This window comes from Xenopus laevis, chromosome 4L (assembly GCF_017654675.1).
Source record: "Xenopus laevis strain J_2021 chromosome 4L, Xenopus_laevis_v10.1, whole genome shotgun sequence".
In the NCBI taxonomy this organism is placed as follows: Eukaryota; Metazoa; Chordata; class Amphibia; order Anura; family Pipidae; genus Xenopus; species Xenopus laevis.
This window is the reverse complement of record NC_054377.1, coordinates 143110628-143132136: the sequence shown is the minus strand read 5'-3', so window position 1 is coordinate 143132136 and position 21509 is coordinate 143110628. Positions and strand designations below refer to the sequence as shown.

The 21509-nt window shown below is 43.1% G+C and overlaps 1 protein-coding gene across 5 annotated transcripts in view; it reads right to left on the bottom strand.

Moving 5' to 3' along the window:
* Positions 1-7303: 7303 nt before the first annotated feature.
* Positions 7304-21509, bottom strand: part of LOC108714722 — a 44390-nt gene continuing 30184 nt past the window's right edge. For 4 of the 5 annotated variants that reach the window (XM_041590889.1, XM_041590890.1, XM_041590892.1 and 1 more), the window contains 5 exons: positions 20926-20944; positions 19245-19271; positions 16673-16780; positions 15202-15559; positions 7304-9063 (listed from right to left, as the gene is read on the bottom strand). In XM_041590889.1, coding sequence (XP_041446823.1) covers positions 7511-9063; positions 15202-15559; positions 16673-16780; positions 19245-19271; positions 20926-20944 — 2065 coding nt within the window. In that variant the 3' untranslated portion in view covers positions 7304-7510. The remainder of the gene's footprint in view (positions 9064-15201; positions 15560-16672; positions 16781-19244; positions 19272-20925; positions 20945-21509) is intronic. The other variant, XM_041590891.1, reaches the window with a different exon arrangement.

Genomic DNA, 21509 nt, shown 5'->3' with positions numbered 1-21509 from the left:
TGTTATTAAGACAAGTCTTGTCTCATCTTAAAATCTTGTTTGTGCACCAGAATGGGGGAGCTGATGTCCATCCCCATGTACTGGTTACCAGGGCCAAGCCAAGGGGTAGGCACGTGCCTAGGGCACAAAGCTGCTTTTTTCTTCTTTTTGCAATTCGCACATGAGCACTCGCGCTAAGCAGGTGCCGCGTCTGGCTTCCTTGCCTAGGGCGCCTGCGCGGCGCTGCTGGCTACTAGCGACCCGTTCGAGTTCTCCCTCCGGTTCCTTTTATAGACCCGCCGCACCAATGTCACAAAAGGGGCGGGGCACACAAGTGCGCGTCTATAAAAGTTCAACCCAGAAGCCGGTATTTGTAAGGTCAAGGGCGGGGAGAACCGTCAAAAGAGCTCATCCCCCACCCACCCCGGAAAGAGGAGTGCGAGGTCGGCCCAAACCCACCTGACCCAAAGGTATCTGGCAAACCCGCATATCACTACTGGTTACACAATTAAATGGTGAAGAGAACTGGGGGAATGTGGGGAGAGCAGTGACATGTAGGAAGTGCTGAATGGAAAGTGAAAGTAATTGACTAAGGCGCAGAGGAGGGACAGGCAATATTTGATTGACAGCTGAGATATTTAAATGAGCTTACAACAGCTATGAATGCTTCAATAAACAATAGAAATCGGATTTCATGTTTAATTAGATAAGGACTTTTATGTCTGGGGGACAGGTCCACTTTAATGGGCAGCTTTATCAAAGATCGAAGCGAAAATTTGATTTCTAATTCAAAACTGTCAAATTTGACTTGGGAATTGTTTAAAATTCGATTTGAGTTAAAAAAAAATTTGAATTTCGAGAACTCGTATTAGATTATTCGCCACCTAAAACCTGCCGAAATTGCTGTTTCAGCCTATGGAAGACGTCCTGGGATCACTTTGGAGTGGTTTGCCACCTTCCTGACATTTGAGGTTTTTTGTGCAGAAAAAAATCGAATCAAGTTCGAGAAACTCAAATCTAATTTGATTTGAGTTTTCGGGTCGATCCTATTCACCCGACTTTGAAAAAATCTGACTTTTATAATAAATTTAGAGTGGTCGAATTTCGGGTTCAGAACTCGACCCTTGATAAATCTGCCCCCAAGTCTACTAGAAAATTAAAACATTAAATAAAGCCAATAGGCTGGTTTTGCTTCCAATAAGGATTAATTATATCTTAGTTGGGATCATGTACAAGCGACTGTTTTATTTTTTTTTATTATTTTTAAAAATTTGCATTATTTGGATAAAATGGAGTCTATGGGAGACAGCCTTTGAGCTTTCTGGATATCGGGTTTCCAGATAATGGATCCCATCCCTGTATGAACAAGGCAGTCTTCATTGGAGAATATTCTTCCATCAGTTGGGCTCCCTATTGGGAAGTGCTTGGGGGTGTAGAAAGAAGGGGGTTCCATCCCTGGTATAGAGATTTGTTTATAAGAAGCTCAGATAGTGAAGAGTCGGCCATGTTGGATGTACTGAAGTCTGTACAGTGAGGGGTCAGGGAACATACGGAATGAAACCAAGTTAAGGTTGGAGGGTTGGGCTTTGGCACTTGAAATAAACCCCCCTCTGAAGCTCAATGGGACTTTCCCCCAGAGATCAGTATCTGTTAATACCCCCGATAATGTTTGAATATGTGGTACGTAAGTGAATGTGATGATACTACAGCTCACTAGCATTTTATATTCTCTAATGTAAGAAATGTACAATGTAATGCCGTCACTTTTCATATTTCTCAATAAAATCTGTTTAAGAAAAAAAAAATAGTTTTTTTTTTTTATTCTTCACTGAGTTTTTGGTAAAGTGGTTTATTGTAGGGATGCACAGAATCCAGGATTCGGCCAAATCCTTCTACCCGGCCAAACGGAATGCAAATCCTAATTTGCATATGCAAATAAGGGGCAGGGAGGGAAATCTTTTTGGGAAGTAAAAAATGTTTTCCCCTTCCCATCCCTAATTTGCATATGCAAATTAGGATTCAGTTTGGTATTTGGCTGAATCTTTCGCGAAGGATTCGGCCGAATCCAAAATGATGGTTTCGGTGCATTCCTAGTTTATTGCTAAAATAAAATGGCAGCCCGAGAGAAAAGGTCAAGACCCTTCATCGAGTCTCGGGTGCCCCAGTCTAACAACTGCCACTTTCATCAGTGAATAAACCTAAATGCAAGTGTGATGTTTAAAGGGGTTTCAGTGAGATTTTGTATGATGTAGAGAGTGATAATCTGAGACAATTTGCAATTGGTTTTCATCTTTTATTATCTGTGGTTTTTGAGTTATTTCGCTTTTTATTCAGCAGCTCTCCAGCTTGCAATTTAAGCAATCTGGTTGCTATGGTCCAAATTCCCCTAGCAACCATGCATCGATTTAAATAAGAGACTGGAATATGAATAGGAGAGGCCTGAATAGAAAGAGGAGTAATAAAAAGTAGCAATAACAATACATTTGTAGCCTTAAAAGGGTGGTTCACCTTCAAGTTAACTGTTATAGCAACTTTTCAATTGGTCTTCGTTATTTATTTTTTTATAGTTTATAAATGTTACCTTCTGCTCCTGACTCTTTCCAGCTTTCAAAAGGCGGTCACTGACTCCATCTTAAAACAAATGCTCTGTAAGGCTACAAATTTATTGTTATTGCTACTTTTTATTACTCAGCTTTCTGTTCCGACCCCTCCTATTGATATTTTACATTCTCATTCAAATCAATACGTGGTTTCTAGGGGAATTTGGACCCTAGCAACCAGATGTCTGACACTGCAAACTGGAGAGCTGCTGAATAAAAAGCTAAATAACTGAAAAACCACAAATAAAAACCAATTGCAAATTGTCTCAGAATATCACTCTACCTCCTACTAAAACTTTACTCAAAGGTGAACAGCCCCTTTAAGGCAGAGACACACGTGCAGATTAGTTGCCTCTTCTTCGGGCGACTAATCTCCCCGTGATGCCTTTGTGCCGACTAGAATGTAAATCACCGGCGGGATGGCACTTGGAGCGATTTATTTTCTGAAGTCGCCCGAAGTTTCCTCATCAGGCAACTTCTGAGAACAAATCGCTCCAAGTGCCATCCCGCCGGTGATTTACATTCTAGTCGGCACAAAGGCATCACGGGGAGATTAGTCGCCCGAAGAAGAGGCGATTTGTCTCCGGGCAACTAATCTCCCCGAATCTGAGCGTCTCTGCCCTAAAAAGATAGTGTATTCACCATTAAATCTCTTCAGTCACTTGGGTGGACACAGGGCAGGGGGGGTAAAGCTTGTACCTCTATCCACTGTCTCTGTGTCCCCCAAGGAGACCTAGAAAAAAAGCATTTGTACATAGATGGGGTCAGTGACTCCCCCCATCTGAAAAAGGCAAATTGAAAAACTATAGAAAAATAAATAATGAAGACCAATTGAAAGATTGCTTAGAATTTGCCATTGTATAACATACTAAAAGTTAACCTGCCCATTTAAAGGAGCTAAATCGCATTCACTAAACACTATTGCTTGTGCCGACCTGTATTACAGGAATGTTCGGGATTGGTTCCATCATCATCCCACCCGACCCGCATAATTACCCGCTTGGACCCGCAAGTACCTTAACCGCAACCCGATCGGCTGACCATCAAGAAACAGGAAGTTCTGTCATTGTTAACCAGAAGTGACATCATTAGAAGTAGGCGTGAGAAGAAAACTCGCTATTGAGAAGACCCGCAAACCTGGAGAACCGCGTCTATACCCGCTCCCGAAAATTCTACCTACAACCCGCAGGGTACCACAGTTTTTTGCGGGTAACCCACGGGTACCAGATGCGCTGCAGGACTCTACATCATACTAACTGGCTGATCCCATATTTATTGAGATACTCATCTTAAAATAAGCTAAATACCAATCTGTTTCCCCTAAACAGAGCGAAACCCCAAATATCGTACCCAAATCCTGGGGTAGAAGCAGAGCCCTACAACTTGGAGTTGGAGTAGGATCTGCAGATTGGCTCAACCTGGAACCCTCGGCTATTTGAATGGCAGTTTTTGCATGTGAAATAAGTGACCTGCGCTGCTGTTGCTCTAGCCCTTGACTTACCTTCTGCTGCAGTGGTTAATGTACCTGCTGAAGGACTGACGGCCCGAGGGGCTGAGTAAGTGTCTCTGGTTGTTGCCACCTGGGAGTTTAGCAGCAGTTGTGTGTGGAGTTGTGCCCGGATATATGGGGACTAAAGCTCCCTGCAGAGACCAGGTGATGCGTGGCTGTCCCTGCCTGAGGTTTGCCTGCATTCCCCTGGCCACACGAGTTAGGGAAAATGGCACAGGGACCTCCTTCTGAGCTTGCGGCAAAAAAATTCGGTGTGTTCCATTTGCAGCGCAAGACTCCAGGGCGGCTATGGACAGGACCCGTCTCCCATCCCGGAGAAGAACGGAGGCAGAGAGGAGCCCCGCAAAGTAGAGGCACAGTTGTGATGTGCGGGTCGTCCCAAAACCCATGGGTTTACACGCGGGTCGAGCTTGATTCAGGCCGACCCCTGATCAAAATCTTCGGGTCATGGACTTTTTCTGCTCTCCCCACCCGCTACCTAGTACTGCCGGAATTTATAGACTTTCGCCTGCCCCCACCCCTTTTGTGATGTCACCGTGGGGCTGGTCTATAAAAAGAGGTCAGGAGCGGGCCGGGTTCAGGAGGGGACAGGTTAGGGTCGGGAGCGGGTCGAGAAATTCCCTACCTGCACATCACTAAGGCACAGCCTATGGCAGGGAGCTCATGCTTAGGCTGAGGGAGAGCAACCCGGGGGATGCATGTGGAATGTATGAGTGTAATGGCAAGATACAGTTGCTGCGCACTGGTGAGACCATCTGCACTCCAAAAATGGGGGTGCAGGAATGTCTAGGTGGTCAGTATAGCCTGTCCTGGCTAGGGAGTTGACCCCAGTGGCTGTTCCCTCGAGGGTCCCTGGGTCACCCCATCTTCTGTGCAATTTTCTTCTTGTCTCAGGGAGGCAAGGGTTGTCCCTCCTCCTAGTAAGCGGGACACTTAAAAACTGAGGGATTACGGCAGTGTGGGGTTAATCCGAAGACCCGGACACGCCCCCTCTAATTTAGTTGTAAGTGTCCTGCCTGCCAGAGGTTGGAGCTTGACCCCAAGAGTCCCCCCGTGTCCCCCTATCGACTACAGAGAAACTGATTTAACGGCGAGTATCAAAAAATCCTGTTTTCCCCTAAACAGAACGACACCCCAAATGTGCAGCCAGTACTGCTAGTGATCCGCAGCCACTGAACAGTAAGGGAATGTCATCCCCAAAAAAGAACAACAGTGTTGAAATGACCCACTTTTGAGATATTATCTTGTATTGTACAATAGAAACCCCACATTTTACATTTTTTTAGGGGACCACAAAATATTGTGTATATCCATGAAAATAACAAACGGGGGGAAATGCATTATATATATTGGTGGGACCACGGAAAAAAAGTGTAAAATTAGGGAAAACATAAGGTGTGGTTCACATTTGAGTTAACTTTTAGTATGTTATAGAATGGCCGATTCTAAGCAACTTTTCAATCATTATTTATTTGAGTTTTTTTTTTTAAATTATCTGCCTTTTTCTTCCGACTCTTTCCAGCTTTCAAATGGGGGTCACTGACCCCATCTGCAAAACAAATGCTCTGTAAAGCTACAAATGTATTGTTATTGCTATCCTTACTCATCCTTCTATTCAGGCCTCTCCTATTCATATTCCAGTCTCTTATTCAAATCAATGCATAGTTGCTAGGGTAATTTGGACCCTAGCAACCAGATTGCTGAAATTGCAAACTGGAGAGCTGCTAAATAAAAAGTAAAATAACTCAAAAAGTATAAAAAATGAAAACCAATTGCAAATTGTCTCAGAATATCCCTCTCTACGTCATACTAAAAGTTAACTCAAAGGTGAACTACTCCTTTAAAATCAGGGGGTGTAAAATTGCGGTTTGGCTGTATTATCCCGGCTGACAGTTTAAGGAATTATGGGCAAAAAAACCTAAATCTTAATTTTGCCAATTTCCCAAAAACTATATATATTTATACCATTTATAGCAATACATAAAAGGATTTCTGAAATGACACTACATTTATTTATTTACATTTTGCTGAACATTTACAGGAATAAAAATTATTTCTGAAATAAAGTGTATTTTGCCTTATTACATGTCTCAGGGACAGGCTGTGATTCGACTCTAGCAAAGACAATAGGAATTTGTTAGGCGCCATCTACACTCACACGTTTTAGAAGAGGCGAAATGAAAATCATTTTTGTAACCCGGAAGGAATTTGTTCTTAAAGGAACAGTTCAGTGTAAAAATAAAAACTGGGTAAATAGACAGTGGAAAGCAAGAGAGCTGAAAAGTAGTGTTCTGGCTATTATGTTACACATCCAGTCACTCCAGCCTTTATACATTACATTTTTGCCTAACTAACTATATTAGATACATTTTTTATTTTGTACAGCCTATTTACTCAGTTTTTTATTTTTAAACTGAACTGTTCCTTTAAAGGGCAAATAAGCCACCAAATGTTCAGGTCATTGGTTTGTCTGACTGTATAGGAATAATGTGCTATTTCCCAAGTTGCAGATCTTCACGACTTAGGGCTTTGGCACATGGGTGCAAAATGCAAAAAAACATAGAATTTTGCCCTTTGCAAATGAGCATCATATATGCACAGAACTGTGTTCCACTGTATGAAAAACACTTTCCTCCCCATCTCTTACCTTCTGCACGATACAGGAACCCACACAGGCCTTTGGGTCTGCAGTGTCACATCACACGCCTGAAATCGGGGTCACATTTACTGGCTCAGCTAAAGTTTTTCCCTAACCTACAATCTTACAATATATACATTCGGAAAGAAAAACAGCAGTAACGGCGACTGGAATTCCACTTTGTCATTAAAGGGGAACTATCATGGAAATGAAAATGTAATATATGCTTCAGCATACAGAAACTTTCTAAATACAATCAAACTTTCTTAACCATTTCTGAAATAATCAAGTTAACCTTTACTATTCCTCTCTCAGTATCTGTTTCTCTTCATTCTGTCTTCATGCAGCAGTTGGGGGTCAGATATTCATTGACAGTTCGATCCAATATATCTTATAGGGAGGCTCCTTTTGCCTATTAGAGCTCACTCTATTAAAATCACCAGCCATCATGTCTCTCTACATGCAGAATTTGTGCAAAAGGCAGTTATTTTGTTTGTACTGGAATCAGTTATTTGAGTGAGCTCTAATACATCTGCTAGGAAAGAAGCCCCCCTATAAGATATATTGAATTATTCATCGGACACTCAACTGCTGAATGAAGAGAGAATGAAGAGAAACAGATGCTGAGAGAGGAATAGTGAATATAAACTTGAATATTTCAGGAATGATTCCAAATATTTAATTGATTGTATTTAGAACGTTTCTTATATCACTGTGCTGAAGCGTATATTCAATTTTCATTTTCGCAATAGTTCCCCTTTAAGTAAAAGGGGTCGGCTTACTTTATTTAGCATCGCGGCTTTCTGCGTATTCGCTAAGAATCGCCGACACAGTAAATAGATCCTTCCCTCGGATTCTCTTTAAGATGTCTGCAGATAAGCCGGACGTTTGTATATCTGGAAGCTCACTTGACCCTTTATCTGCATCACGAGAGTCTCTCGCTGACCTATAAGTGGCCTGCCTGCTGCGAGGAAGCTTATTTTTGGGAGCCGTTTTTCCTCGGGTACTGGTGATGCTGTTCCGGAGCTCAGCACGGCTGTCGGCTCTTGGCCTACTCGAGGCAGGGAAATCTCTATTGGGTCTTGTAGCCCGTAAGTCAGGTTCTTGTGCTCTTTCATCAAATGCATCAGAATGGATCTTGTCCGGCCCAAACCTTATATCATCAGGGATCCTTCTGAAATCATTCTCGGTTGGGTAGGGGTGATCAACAACGCTAGGTGACAGAGGCATTCTGCTATATGGTGCATTAGCTTCTTCCTCTATGTAGCCTTCAAAATGATGAGTAGGATCCCCAGAATGAGCCATCATAGAAGGATTGAAAGCAGACTGCTCATATGGCAGTTGAAAGGTAACCTCAGAAGTATACAAGCCCGATTCATAGGGCACATTCATGTACTGACTCTCGGCTGCCGGATAGATCATGTTCTCAGATGCAGCCGTCTCCATCGGGTTGTACTGAACATCAGCGGGTGTCTGATATCCCACAAACTGGTCTGGAGGATTAAAGAAGGTTTTTTCTTGGCTTTCAAAAGGGTCATAGATGGGCTGAACAAGTGCATTTGCATCTTGGACGTCCGGGTAAAGATTGCCTGGGTTCTGTTCCATGTTCACGACATGATCGTGGATTAGATTGGGAGTGTTTTGCATTTCTGAGGCCATTTGCATGACGGAGCTCTGATTCAGTTGGACGGTTTCTAAGCTCACGGCGGTGTTTGCCAGAGAAGCCATTTGCATCATCAGATTTTGGTTGAGCAATGAACTATCAACAGAGTTCTGAGAGGCCATGAGCATGGTCAGTTGCTGATAAAGAGGAGTGCTGGATATATTTGGCCCATTTTGAGACTGAGATGCCATTAGCATTAGCAATTTTTGAATGGACTCTGTGCTGTTCGTTTCCTGTGATGACAATGGCATCTGTGTCGACAGCGGTTGGCTCAGTTGCGTATCTGCAGTACTTGGGCCTTTATCAAACAATATCGATTTTAACATCATCAACTTTGGATTCATTTGCATATTCCCTGCACCTTGTGGGTTCTGGGGCAGAGCGGCCAACAGAGCCATCAATTTTTTGAAAAACTGGACGTCTTCCAAGTCTGAATTATTGGGAAGCGAAGCATTTGGTTGCACTGAAGCATCTGTTTGGAGTGAAGCATCTGGTTTCAGCGTTGAACTCTGGTCGACTTGGAGGCTTTTTCCCATCGTAGTGGAGCCTCCAACTGGCTTTAGAGGCACGGAGCCTAGAGGCGTGAAATTTGAATTTGAATCTGTGGTCTTGTTATGAACGGGTGGAGTTGGGAGATTTTTCAGGAAAGGCTTCTGATTCAATTTGACACTTTCTAAAGGAAAAAAACAAACAAAAAACAATTAAAGGGATACGATCATGTGAAAAAAAGGAGATTTTGTGTACTCACAGTTAAATCTCTTTCTCTTCAGTCGCTTGGGGGACATAGGGACAGTGAGTATAGCTGGTACATAGAGGAGGCAGGACACAACTTAGAAAAAACTGGCTCCTCCTCCACTGGCTGTACCCCCAGCAGGCGGCGCTTCACTCAGTTTGTAACAAAGTCAACAGGAATCAATATAATTCTCTATAACTTAAAGCACATGTAAAAAGTAACATGTCTGCCTAGCCTAGTCAGCTTGGGGGACACAGGGACAGTGGGGATGTACCAAAGCTGTCCCCTAAAGACCCGGGTGGGAGAATGAGGCCTATGGAAACAACCACTGCAGCTTGCAGCACCTTTCTGCCGAATCAAGAGTCAGAAGCCGCAAGGTATTACAATGGTAAAATGTTGCAAAAGAGTGGACCGAAGTCCACGTAGCTGCCTTGAACAGCTGTTCTGCTGAGGACTGATTTCTGAATGCCCAGGACGTACTCATCCCACAGGTAGAGTGGGCAGTAATCCTAGCGGGAGGCGACTGGCCTTGTGCCGTGTAGGCTCGCTGAATTGTTTGCTTGATCCAACGAAATGGCAGATTTAGTGGCAGGTGAACCCTTTTGAGTACCCGAAGGCAGGATTAGTAGAGCATCAGTCTTGCGGATGTCCTTAACTCTATGTAGATATAATTTTTGGGGCTCTAACGGAATCCAGAGAATGTAGAGCCACCTCCTTGGGATTGGTTGGTGAAGCACCGAAGGTTGGAACGGTTAGTTCTTGGCTCAAGTGAAATTATGAGACCACCTTGGCCGGAATGAAGGAATGGTTCGTAAACTGCTCTGTCGTGATGTAAAACTAAGAAAAGCGGTTTACAGGATAAGGCGTTGAGCTCAAACACGTCTTGTTGAGGCAATTGCCAAAAGATAAACCTGTCTTCCAGGTGAATGAAAAGGCGGGTGTTGCAATGCTTGCAATACAAAAGTGAGGTCCCAGAGAGGAACTGGTAGTCAGATGGGGGAGCCACATGTGCAACCCCCTGCATAAGGATTTGACATCAGGAAATAGTGCCAGGCGCTTATTGAATAGGACAAAAAAAAAAGGCGGAAACCTGTGACTTTAGAGAAACAAGAGACAGACCCTTGGGTAGCCCTTCCTGGAGGAACTCTAGGACATTAGGGACTGAGAAGACCTTGAACACAGCATTGTTTCGTTGCACAATTGATGGTAGGTTGACCAGACTCAATGGCATGTCTTGGCTAAAACCGGCTCTCTCGCAGCGCGCATTGTGCGTGTTACAGCTTTGGAAGAAACCCTTTGGAGTCAGGATCTGTGTCTTAGGAGCCACTCCGTCAAGTTCGATGATGGGTTTGTGCTGGATCGTACCCTGCAATAGAAGTTCCGGCAGAGGAGGTAGTGTCCAGGATTCTGATACTGACAATTGATGAGGTCTGTGAGCCAGAATTATGAGGCTCCCTTGGAGCTAGAGAATGAGAGTTGTCTGCAGCCTTCTGATTATTCTTGGGAGAAGTGGCAGAGGTGGAAGGAGTATGCTAAATGAAAACTACTAGGCTGCCGTGAGAGCGTTGACCTCTAAGTCTAGAGGATCTCTGCACCGAGCTAGAAGCTTCCACATTTCGATTGTGTCGAGTCGCCCTGAGGTCCACCCCCAGAGTGCCCAACCTCTGTGTTATATCGTGGAACACTTCAGCGATTAGAGACCATTCACCTGGGTCTATGGACTGTCTGCTTAAAAAGTCTCCTTCCCAGTTCAGGAGACCTGGAATGTAAATGGCTGAAGTATGGTGTGATGGCTTTCTGTGCATTGGATAATTAGCTTGACCTCGTTTAAGGCCCCTCTGCCTGTCGTGTCCCCTTGGTGGTTGGTTTAAAACACCGCTGTGGCATTGTCTATCTGAGTCTTCACCGCCTGATCGGTTAGCTCTCATTAACAGACGGATTGCTCGAGTTCTTAGAAGATTGATCAGCAATTTTCTTTCCTCTGGGTTCCAGAGTCCCTGTGCTGGCTTTCCGTCTAGGACAGCTCCCAAACCTGATATGCTCGCGTCTGTAGTAAGTACTCGCCAGTGTGGGTCTCCTAGCTGTCTGCCTAATGTAAGGTGGTTGGTCCTCAGCCACCAACGCAGCGATGCCCTCATCTGGTGAGATAAGACAGATCTCTTGCAGCAGGGATCACCATTTCCATATCGTCAAGATGTTCCATTGAAGCTCTTGGAGATGGAATTGGGTGAACGGCATTGCTTCTATGGTGGAGACCATGACTCCCAGAACTTACATGCAAAGCTTGACAGTGAGTCGTTGTTTGTGCAAAAGTGACTTTGCTAGCAATCGGAGGAGAAGTGCCTTCTCCTGATGAAGAGAGGTTCTCTGTGTCTTTGTGTTGAATTGCATGTCGAGAAACACCATCGACTGCCTGGGTGTCAATGAGGATTTTGTTAGGTTTAGAACCCAACCTAGTTCCTGCAACTTGTTCAGAGTGATCTCGAGGGAGCGATGAGCCTCCGAAAGGGAAGGAGCCTAAATCAACAGATCGTCCAGGTATGGTGATATGGGTACACCTGCACTGTGGTTCGCCGCTGTGGCAGCGGCCCGGATTTGATGAAGACTCGGGGGGATGAAGTGAGCCCGAAAGGGAGACTTGTAAATTGGAATGATGATTTTGAAATGCAATTTTCAAAAATCTGTGATGGTGATGGAAAATGGGAACATGCAGAAAAGCGTCCTTTATGTCCAGGGAAATCAGAAAACTGCCCTGGAGCCATGACAGACCTGAAGACTCCATTGAGAAGCGTCTGGGACAAACTGAACCGTCCTTTTTGGGTACTACAATAGGTTTGAAGAATAACCCTTGAAACAGTTTCTTGGGGGCCACGGGAGTGATCACCTTTGCAAGAAGGAGAGTGGAAATTACCTTTTGGAAGGCTGCCCACTTGCCTGGCTCTGTCGGAATTTTGGATATGAAAAATCAATGAGTAGGAGGAGACAACTCCATATGATAACCCTGAGTCACCACTTTGTGTATCCAGGCATCCTGAACGAGTGTGAGCTAAGCGTTAACGAACAGACTTAACCTCCCTCCTATTGGTGGTGTAGTTGAAGGTGTAATGACACCGTTATGCCGAGGTACACTTGTCCTCGGACTTAGGAGTGAGCTTTTTGTTGTGCCATGCTGGCCTTTGCTTAATTGCGAAGTGCCCTTGTGCCATGGACGATTGCCGAGGAGGGGAGAACGTCGGGTTTCTCTTTTGGGAGCCACGAAAAACTTTCCCCTTCGAAAAAACAGCTTGTGCCTTGGGTTGCGGGAGGAGAGTGCTCTTTCCCCCCCCTGTGGCTTGTTTGATAACTTTTTCAAATCAGGGATTTCTGGAAGAAAAGTCAGCTGACCATAGCTTCATCCATAAGGACTGCGTCTAGGGAAGCCTCAGAATAAAGTCATTAGCTTCCTTTATCTGAAAAGCCCATTGAGAAGGTTCATGACAAGGAGCAAAGGGTCTCTAGTACAGAGAATTTTAAGAATCCACTGACGAGAGTCGGGTAACCCCTCGTCTTCTTAAATGATGAAATTCCGGCACTTAGCCTTCCATCACTCTCGAGAGTTGGTTGATGCACAATCGACCAGAGCTGCTTAGGCTCTGAGTTGTTTTTTTTTTTAGCAGAGGTGTGAAGTGAACCCATGACTGTTTGGACCAGGTTTAGGACCAAATTCACGCGCTCAGGTGACCGAGCTATTCAGGAAACCACCTAGTCTGAGGTGGAAGATAGCTCATCTTCAGAGTGACCACAGGGGAGGGGTATTATTTTCCACCTCAGAGAGGAGGGGCTCTAATGTTCCGTATGTTTTTAAAATGTGAGAGGAAACGCATGCAGACACGTGGGATAACAAACACTCTTCACAGGAAGGGCTCAGGTTTGATTTGAACACAGGGTTCCCAGGTGTGAGACCCAGTGCGACAGACTGGGCCCCCCATGTGTTAATGAGCCAACTCCAGTTGGAGATGGCCTTGAGTGGCCTGGTCACCTGTAGGTACTGAAGATTCTGGCCCCTGTTCAAGTGGCTTACATCCTTCATATACTGGGACTTTATGCCCCAATGGTAACGTTTATTAGGTGCAGGCAAGAAAAGTGGTTGGCATGGAGGGAGAAGGTGCCCCCCTGGAAGGGATGCTGTCACTGTGTGCCTGAGACATGGTGACTGTTGAGAATCTGTCACTTAAGGGAGGCCTATGGATATTGGGGCAGGCCCCTAGCTGAGGGCTGACAGAACCGAGTATTACCCTGCAGTCTATAGGCAGGGAAGGTGCAATGGTTGTTGCTGAGCGTGCCTGCTGAAGTAAAAGTAGCAGCTAAAAAACCACAATGCCTATGATGGTGAAGCGGAGTGCTGATACAGAGTCAACTCCACCTTCGATCCATTTCTCCCAAAATGGCGTGACCATATGTGCTTCCCTCAGAGTGTGCAGAAAAGCTCTGGGGGAAAACAGTCATGGGCGCCAATGCGATCCACTTGGTGGGGAGGAGAGGGAGTCCAATGAGCCGAGCTAGAAGTAGTAATTTTAGACTTACCCCAGAAGGGCCCTCTGTCTTCCGGCCAGTCTGCCTTCCTTCCCTGCAGGTGGAAAAGGGGTTATAATGACTGGGTGGTCTGTGTGCCAAAACACTCCTAGACCCCGGAGACAGGTCCCACGCAGGGGGGTGTCAATAGTGGACCACTACTCAGTGTAGAGGGCTTGACTATCCCCAGATGCCAGAGTAGCTGAGCAAAGTTGAGGAAAAATAATAAAACTTCAACAGGAGAAAACAGATCCTAACCTCCTGAGGACACAACTGAAACCGAGTGAAGCTCCGTCTGCTGGGGTACAGCCAGTGGAGGAGGAGCCAGTTTGTTCTTAGTTGTGTCCTGCCTCCTGGATGTACCAGCTATACCCACTGTCCCTGTGTCCCCCAAGCTGACTAGGAGAACATTTTTTTTTCAAAACACATCAGTTAATAGTGCTGCTCCAGCGGAATTCTGCACTGAAATCAAATTTTATATTGTAGAGTGAATTATTTGCAGTGTAAACAGTTCAAAAGTGGGGTGTATCCCAGTTTTATTGTGGTGCTCTGGACACATGTGTCCAGATCACCGCAATAAAACTGAGGACATCCCACTTTTGAACTGCAGGTTTATCTTCACTATCCCTGTCTCAGCATCTGTTCATCTTCATTCTGTCTTCATGCAGCAGTTGGGTGTCAAATGAATGTTCCACTATATCTAATAGGGAGGCTTCCTTTCCTAGCAAATGTATTAGAGCTGACTCAAATAACTGATTCCAGTACAAACAAAATAACTGCCTTTTGCACAAATTCTGCATGTAGAGAGACAATCTCTGGTGAGTTTAATAGAGTGAGCTCTAATACATCTTCTAGGCAAAAGGAGCCCCCCTATAAGATATATTGGATCTAGGAATGCAACGAATCCACTATTTTGGATTCGGCCGAACCCTTGAATCCTTCGTGAAAGATTCGACCGAATACCGAACCAAATCCTAATTTGCAAATTAGGGGTGGGAAGGGGAAAACATTCTTTACTTCCTTGTTTCGTGACAAAAAGTCATGAGATTTTCCTCCCCACCCTGAATTTGCATATGCAAATTAGGATTTGGTTCAGCCAGGCAGAAGGATCCGGCCGACTCCTGCTGAAAAAGGCTGAATCCTGGCTTTGTGCATCCCTAATTGGGTCCTTCGTCTGACAACCAACTCCTGCATGAAGACAGAATGAAGAGAAATAGATGCAGAGAGGATTAGTGAAGATAAACTTGATTATTTCAGAAACAGTACATACTTTTTAATTGACTGACTGTATTTACAAAGTTTCTTATTTCAGTGTGCTGAAGCTTATATTAAATTTTCATTTAAGCGATAGTTCCCCTTTAATTAGCATATCATATTGATAGGGTTGCTATAATTGTGGAATAATGCAACACTATGAATGTGAAGAAAACAGTTACTGAATAAATTTAACCCGACCTCTTACGATGCCATAACTTACTATATGTAAACCTTGCTCATGACTAGCTGTTATAGTACACAGGACTTTACCTTGGGAAAGTTTTTGAAGCTTGGCATTGATATCCATGGGGGCATTCATATTCACTGGGGGATTCTTGTTCATGGGGGCATTCATATTCACTGGGGGATTCTTGTTCATGGGGGGAATCATATTCATGGGTGCATTCTTATTCATGGGGGGAATCATATTCATGGGTGCATTCTTATTCATGGGGGGAATCATATTCATGGGTGCATTCTTATTCATGGGGGGAATCATATTCATGGGTGCATTCTTATTCACGGGGAGATTCCTATTCACGGGGGGATTCTTATTCACGGGGGCAGTGGCATTCTTTATAATAGACACTGCAACTTCTTTTGCTTTGGCCAATCTTGACTGGAAAAGCTGAAAGAGAAATGAAGTAGGTTACTAAAGAGCAGACAGAATCACAATTACAACATGTTAGAAGCCATCGATAGATGAAACTCCTATGGACTTGGGTGGAGTGCACTTGGCTATTTAAATGTAATTGCATGTTTGTTTAAGCGTTTCCATTATTTTGTCCAGTTGATAAGACTGGTGCTAATTGCTACACGTCTAGTTTTCTATAGCAACTAGGGATGCACCGAATCCAGGATTCGGTTTGGGATTCTACCTTTTTCAGCAGGATTGGGCTGAATCCTCCAGCCTGACTGAACCAAACGGGGAAGGAAATCACGTGACTTTTTGTCACAAAACAAGGAAGTAAAAAATGTTTTCCTCTTTCCACCCCTAATTTGCATGTGCAAATTAGGATTCGGTTCAGTATTCGGCCAGGGGTTTTGGCCGAATCCAAAATAGTGGATTCTGTGCATCCCTAATAGCCACCAATCAGCAGTTAATTTTGATCTTTCCAGCTCGCGGTTGGATTCTTGAATCAAAATCTGGCAGCAGAGTTCTAGGATTGGCTCATGCACTTGATAAGTCTGCTGGGCCACCTGAAGTCTGGTGCCGTGGTCAACGCCGGACTTAACTACAGCCCTACGTGTGTTAATATACCGTATATACTCGAGTATAAGCCGAGTTTTTCAGCACCCAAAATGTGCTGAAAAAGTCTACCTCGGCTTATACTCGAGTCAGATGTGAATGGCTGCGCTTCAGGTCATCTTCAGCAGAACACAAGCTCCTGTGGCCGCTCTGCTAACTCTGTTCAGACCCTGCAAGGTGTAATGAAGCCCCACCTCCCCCAAACAGGGCTGAGGAGGGAGGACCAAGTCATGAGGGGGGAGATTACAACAGCAAGTGTGGACAGCACAGAGGTGTGACTGCAGCCTCTTCGGATCAGTGAGTAGGAGCATGTGTTCTGCTGAAGATGTCCTAAAATGCATTTCTCACCCTAAGCTTATACTCGAGTCAATAAGCTTTCCCAGTTTTTGGAGGTAAAATTAGGTACCTCGGCTTATACTCGAATATATACGGTAAGTATATACTCAATATAAGTATATACTCATGTGAATGGCAGTTGAAGACAACACTTACATCTGCTTGGGTGGTCTTCTGAGTGTATTCCTTCAATGCTCCGGTCAACTTCATTGTAAGAGATGTTACAGTGCCTGCCTCTGCGTCCGACTCAAGATTAAATGTTTCCTGGAAAGAAAATAAAAGAAAACGATGCAAGAATAGCGCACATATGACATGACTTAGTTTTTATCCCATTGTGGCCAGATTGTAGTTGTTTGAGGGAAGGCCGTACTAACTTGGGGCCCCTTGAGTTCTGATCACAACACAGGCAATGCTGCTCCCATCCCAACATCCAGAAAACAAGTGCAGCCATAGATTGGAGCAGCGAAACGTGGAATTCCATGAAAATACACTGTTGATACATTTAGTAATTCCACACAATGATGGAGTGCTCAAACCTCATGCAACAAATCCCTTAAGATCAGGTGCTTAAACAGTATTAGATCCAACCTGCCACAGGTCAGAAAATCTTGTACAATAGTGCAATATACTGCAGCACAATGTTCAGTGAATAACTTGATAAATCCGTCATAAAGGGTCCTGCAAGGCCAGAAACGTTGCCACTCTGTCTGCTCTGAGCCAATAAATACACTTTATTCAAAAGTTATTCACGCAGTATATTGCACTATTGTTGTCGCATTGAGACCGAGTATTCCTTTCTTTATCCCATTACCGCAGTCTAGATGGAGTTCTATTGCATTTTTTTTTTAACTTATTAAAGGAACAGTTCCGTATAAAAATAAACTGGGTAAATAGACAGGCTGTGCAAAATCAAAAATGTATCTAATTTAGTTAGCCAAAAATGTAATGTATAAGGCTGGAGTGACTGGATGTGTAACATAATAGCCAGAACACTACTTCCTGCTTTTCAGCTCTCTAACTCTGAGTTAGTCAGCGACTGTAAGGGGGGCCACATGGGACAAAACTGTTCAGTGAGTTTGCAATTGATCCTCAGCATTCAGCTCAGATTCAGAAACAAATGGTTATGGCCCATGTGCCCCCCTCAAGTCCCTGATTGGTTACTGCCAATCAGTGGAAACCAAGAGAACTGAAAAGCAGGAAGTAGTGTTCTTGCTATTATGTTACACATCCAGTCACTCCAGCCTTTATACATTACATTTAGTCTAACTAACTATATTAGAAACATTATTTATTTTGCACAGGCCGTTTACCCAGTTTTTATTTTTATATCGAACAATTCCTTTAAAGGAGAAACAAACCCTTAATAAAAAAAACCCCTACCCTACATAGACCCCGATCCCCCCCCAGTTAAACTGCCCCCCCTCCCCTGGACAAATGCCCCCAACTCTTTACTTACCCCTCCGTTCAGATTCTGTCCAGCGGAGTTCACGGGCGCCATCTTCAGCCGCTTCGGTAATGTTCGGAAATTTTTGTGAGTTTCGCCACATTCGCAGCTTTGCTGGTCTCATTCCGAAGAGAAGAAGATGGCGCCCGTGAACTCCGCTGGACAGAATCTGCGTGGAGGGTTAAGTAAAGAGTTCGGGGCATTTCCCCGGGGGAGGGGGGTGTCTATGTATGTAGGGTAGGGTTTTTTTTTTTCTTATTAAGGATTTGTTTCTCCTTTAAATGGTATCACTGTATCACATTCCAGCTCTCACCCTCTCTCTCAACTACAAATAGATCTTATACCTGTATAAGCATGGGGCAGATGCACTATACAGAATCCTCTGGACCTGGGGTTTTCTGGATAAGGGATCTTAACGTAGTTAGGATCTCCATACTGTAGGCTACTAAAAGTGATTTAAACATTAAATAAACCCAATAGGATTGTTTTGCCACCAATATGGATTCATGTAGCTTAGTTACCATCAAAAACAAGGTACTGTTTTTTTATTACAGAAAAAAGGACATCATTTTAAATATTTTAATTGATTTGTTAAATGGTGTCTATGAGAGATTGCCTTGTTGTACTTTGGAGCTTTATGGATATTGGGATTCGGGATAAGAAATCCTATACCTGTACCATAAATGCCCTTCTGCATTGAAGGGGTGGTTCACCTTTAAGTTGAATTTTAGTATGTTATAGAGTGGCTAATACTAAGCAACTTTTCCATTGGTCTTCATTATTTATTTATTATATCTTTTGAACTATTTGCCTTTTCCTTCTGACTCTTTCCAGCTTTCACTGACCCCATCTAATAAACACATGCTCTGTAAGGCTACAAATGTATTGTTATTGCTTTTTATTACTTGTTTTTCTCTTCAGGCCTCTCCTATTCACATTTCAATCCCTTATTGAAATCAATGCATGGTTGCTATGGTAATGTGGACCCTAGCAACAAGATGGCTGACATTGCAAACTGGAGAGCTGCTGAATAAAAAGCCAAATAACGCAAAAACCACAAATAATAAAAAATGAAAACCAATTGCAAATTATCTCAGAATATCCCTCTCTACATCCTACTAAAAGTTAATTTAAAGGTGAACAACCCCTTTAACCTAGCTTTAACCTGTAACTAATCACTTTTGGTCATGTTACCAGACATAGTAAGTGCTTTGCTTTCACATTTTCCACACTAATCCTGTAGTACTTTATAACAGCCTCCAACATACTTGAATCTATACGTACCAGATAATCCAGAGCTTTCTGCTTCCTCTGTTTAAAACAATAAAAATTAGTTTAAATCAAAATTTCATTTGGAATTTTTTAAACATGATTTTTTTTGACATTGCAAGTAATAAATAGCTGGTGCTGAGCCAAAGAAACAGATCTTGCTATTAAAGATTTAGGAATAAAATGAGCATTCTGGATAACAGGTCCCATACCCATACAAACTACAGACAATATAGGCTGGCTCAGTGTAAGTTGCTCATGTAGTCTGAGAAAGCACGGTTGCGCGCACGGGACTAGAGAAGACGGTGCGCGCACTCGCGAATCACGGAATGGAGGAGGAGGAGACGCGCAAGCGCAGTTCAACAAAGCTGTCACGTGGGGCAGGCAGAGGCGGGGTTTGCCTTATTACGCCTAGATGACACTTGCGCTGTTGCTCTTTCTTCGCGGCTGGGAGGGGGATTCATCGCTACAAATTTACCGGTAAGGCAGCTGACCCGCGTATAAGCCGAGGTAGGATTTTCAAGCACATTTTGGGTGCTGAAAATCTCGTCTTATACGCGAGTATATACGGTGTGTATATATATATATATATATATATATATATATATATATATATATATATATATATATCTCTATCTATCTATCTATCTATCTATACTGGGTATACTGTGAGTCAGTCCTTAAGCTCTGTTTCAATATATACGCTTCTCTTACATATTTCCAAACATTAAGAGGCAGATTTATCAAGGGTCGAATAGTAAATTTGAATTTTCGAGTGTCAAAATTCACACATTCCAACTTTAATTCCACTATACAAATGTATATTCGAATGGAACCAGTCATAATTTAAATATTGGCCACCTAAAAGTCAATGGCAGAAGTCCGTTGAGCCAATTGGAGATTTTAATAGCCTTCCTGACATTCAAGTTTATTTTTCGGAGGAAAACTAGACTCATACGATTTGAATACAGATGTAAAATGAATCGAATTTTCAGGTCGGAACCATACGATCGAATATTAGACATTCAAATTTTGTCTTAAATAACCTCCCAGTCGCATTGTGAGTATATTCAAATTTATTAAGAGTAAAAAAAAAAAAAAATTGACAAGAATTTGAAATTTGACCTTTGATAAATGGGCCTACCCATGACTGATTTATCAAACTGCATCCTGGAAAAAAATTGCAGGATTTATTAAAAGCGGATACAATAGTGAAACTGGGTTCCCTGGGTTTGAGAAAGTAACAAAACCCCTGATAAGTGTTGCTTTTGAAGTGTGCCCACCATTTTGTGGATGGATGATAAAATTGAGAAAAGTCACACAAATGTATCTAGTATAGGTAAATCTAAATCAACTGGACTTGCTGAGTAATCATTGAAGACCTTTCACTACTCATCCGAGCAGCTTCTTCAGTACAACTGTGGGAAGTTCTCGGCATATAAACTCTTCCACTAATCCAATCACAACGGCACATTGTAACTCTTTAAAGAGGTGACTTCTGAGATTAACAGGGGTGTTGATTCTGTGTAGTTACTGTGATAGGATTATTCACACAAATGTAGTTTGCAAAAGCAGATGATATTGTAACGCACATGCAGAATCCTGACACTTCCCTGAAACATACATCAATGTAATGTCCCTGCCTCATCTCTGTCAGTGTAATAGTAGATTAGTAGGAAATAAAAGTCTTGCTTACATTTTCCACACTCTCCCACCTAAATGAGAAACGAAAAACATAAAATATAAATCACTAGAATTTTTAAACACAAAAAGTAATGTAAAACCCTGCTTCATGTAATCAAACTATTTTCATAATAATATACGTTTCTAGTAGTATGTGCCATTGGGTAATCATAATCTGTTGCTTAAGTGTTCATTTTGGGGGTTTAGTTTTCCTTTAAGTTTTATTTCATGGACAGCATATTGGCTCGAGTCACCACCGTAATGATGGTAAGAGAGAATACAATTCTGTGTATGCAGATTTCCCCCTGGAGCTCCCTGATTTGGTTGGATTCTGTTCTCAAGCTAGCCTGGGTACTATTACCTTGAGGAAGAACCACCTCATTGGTTATTTGAGCAGTTCTTTGTTTTTCTGTGCTGAAAAGAGATATCTCTGTGACCACCCAATGTTAACAGCCTTTTATGCCTTTACAAAGTATTGGTTTTATATTGCATAACACAAATAATGTTTTTTTTTCCCCCCCGACAGCATTTTATTATTTTTTTAGCATTTTCTTTTTGTTTCTCAGTCACCCCCTGAACTGTACCCCCCACACTCCC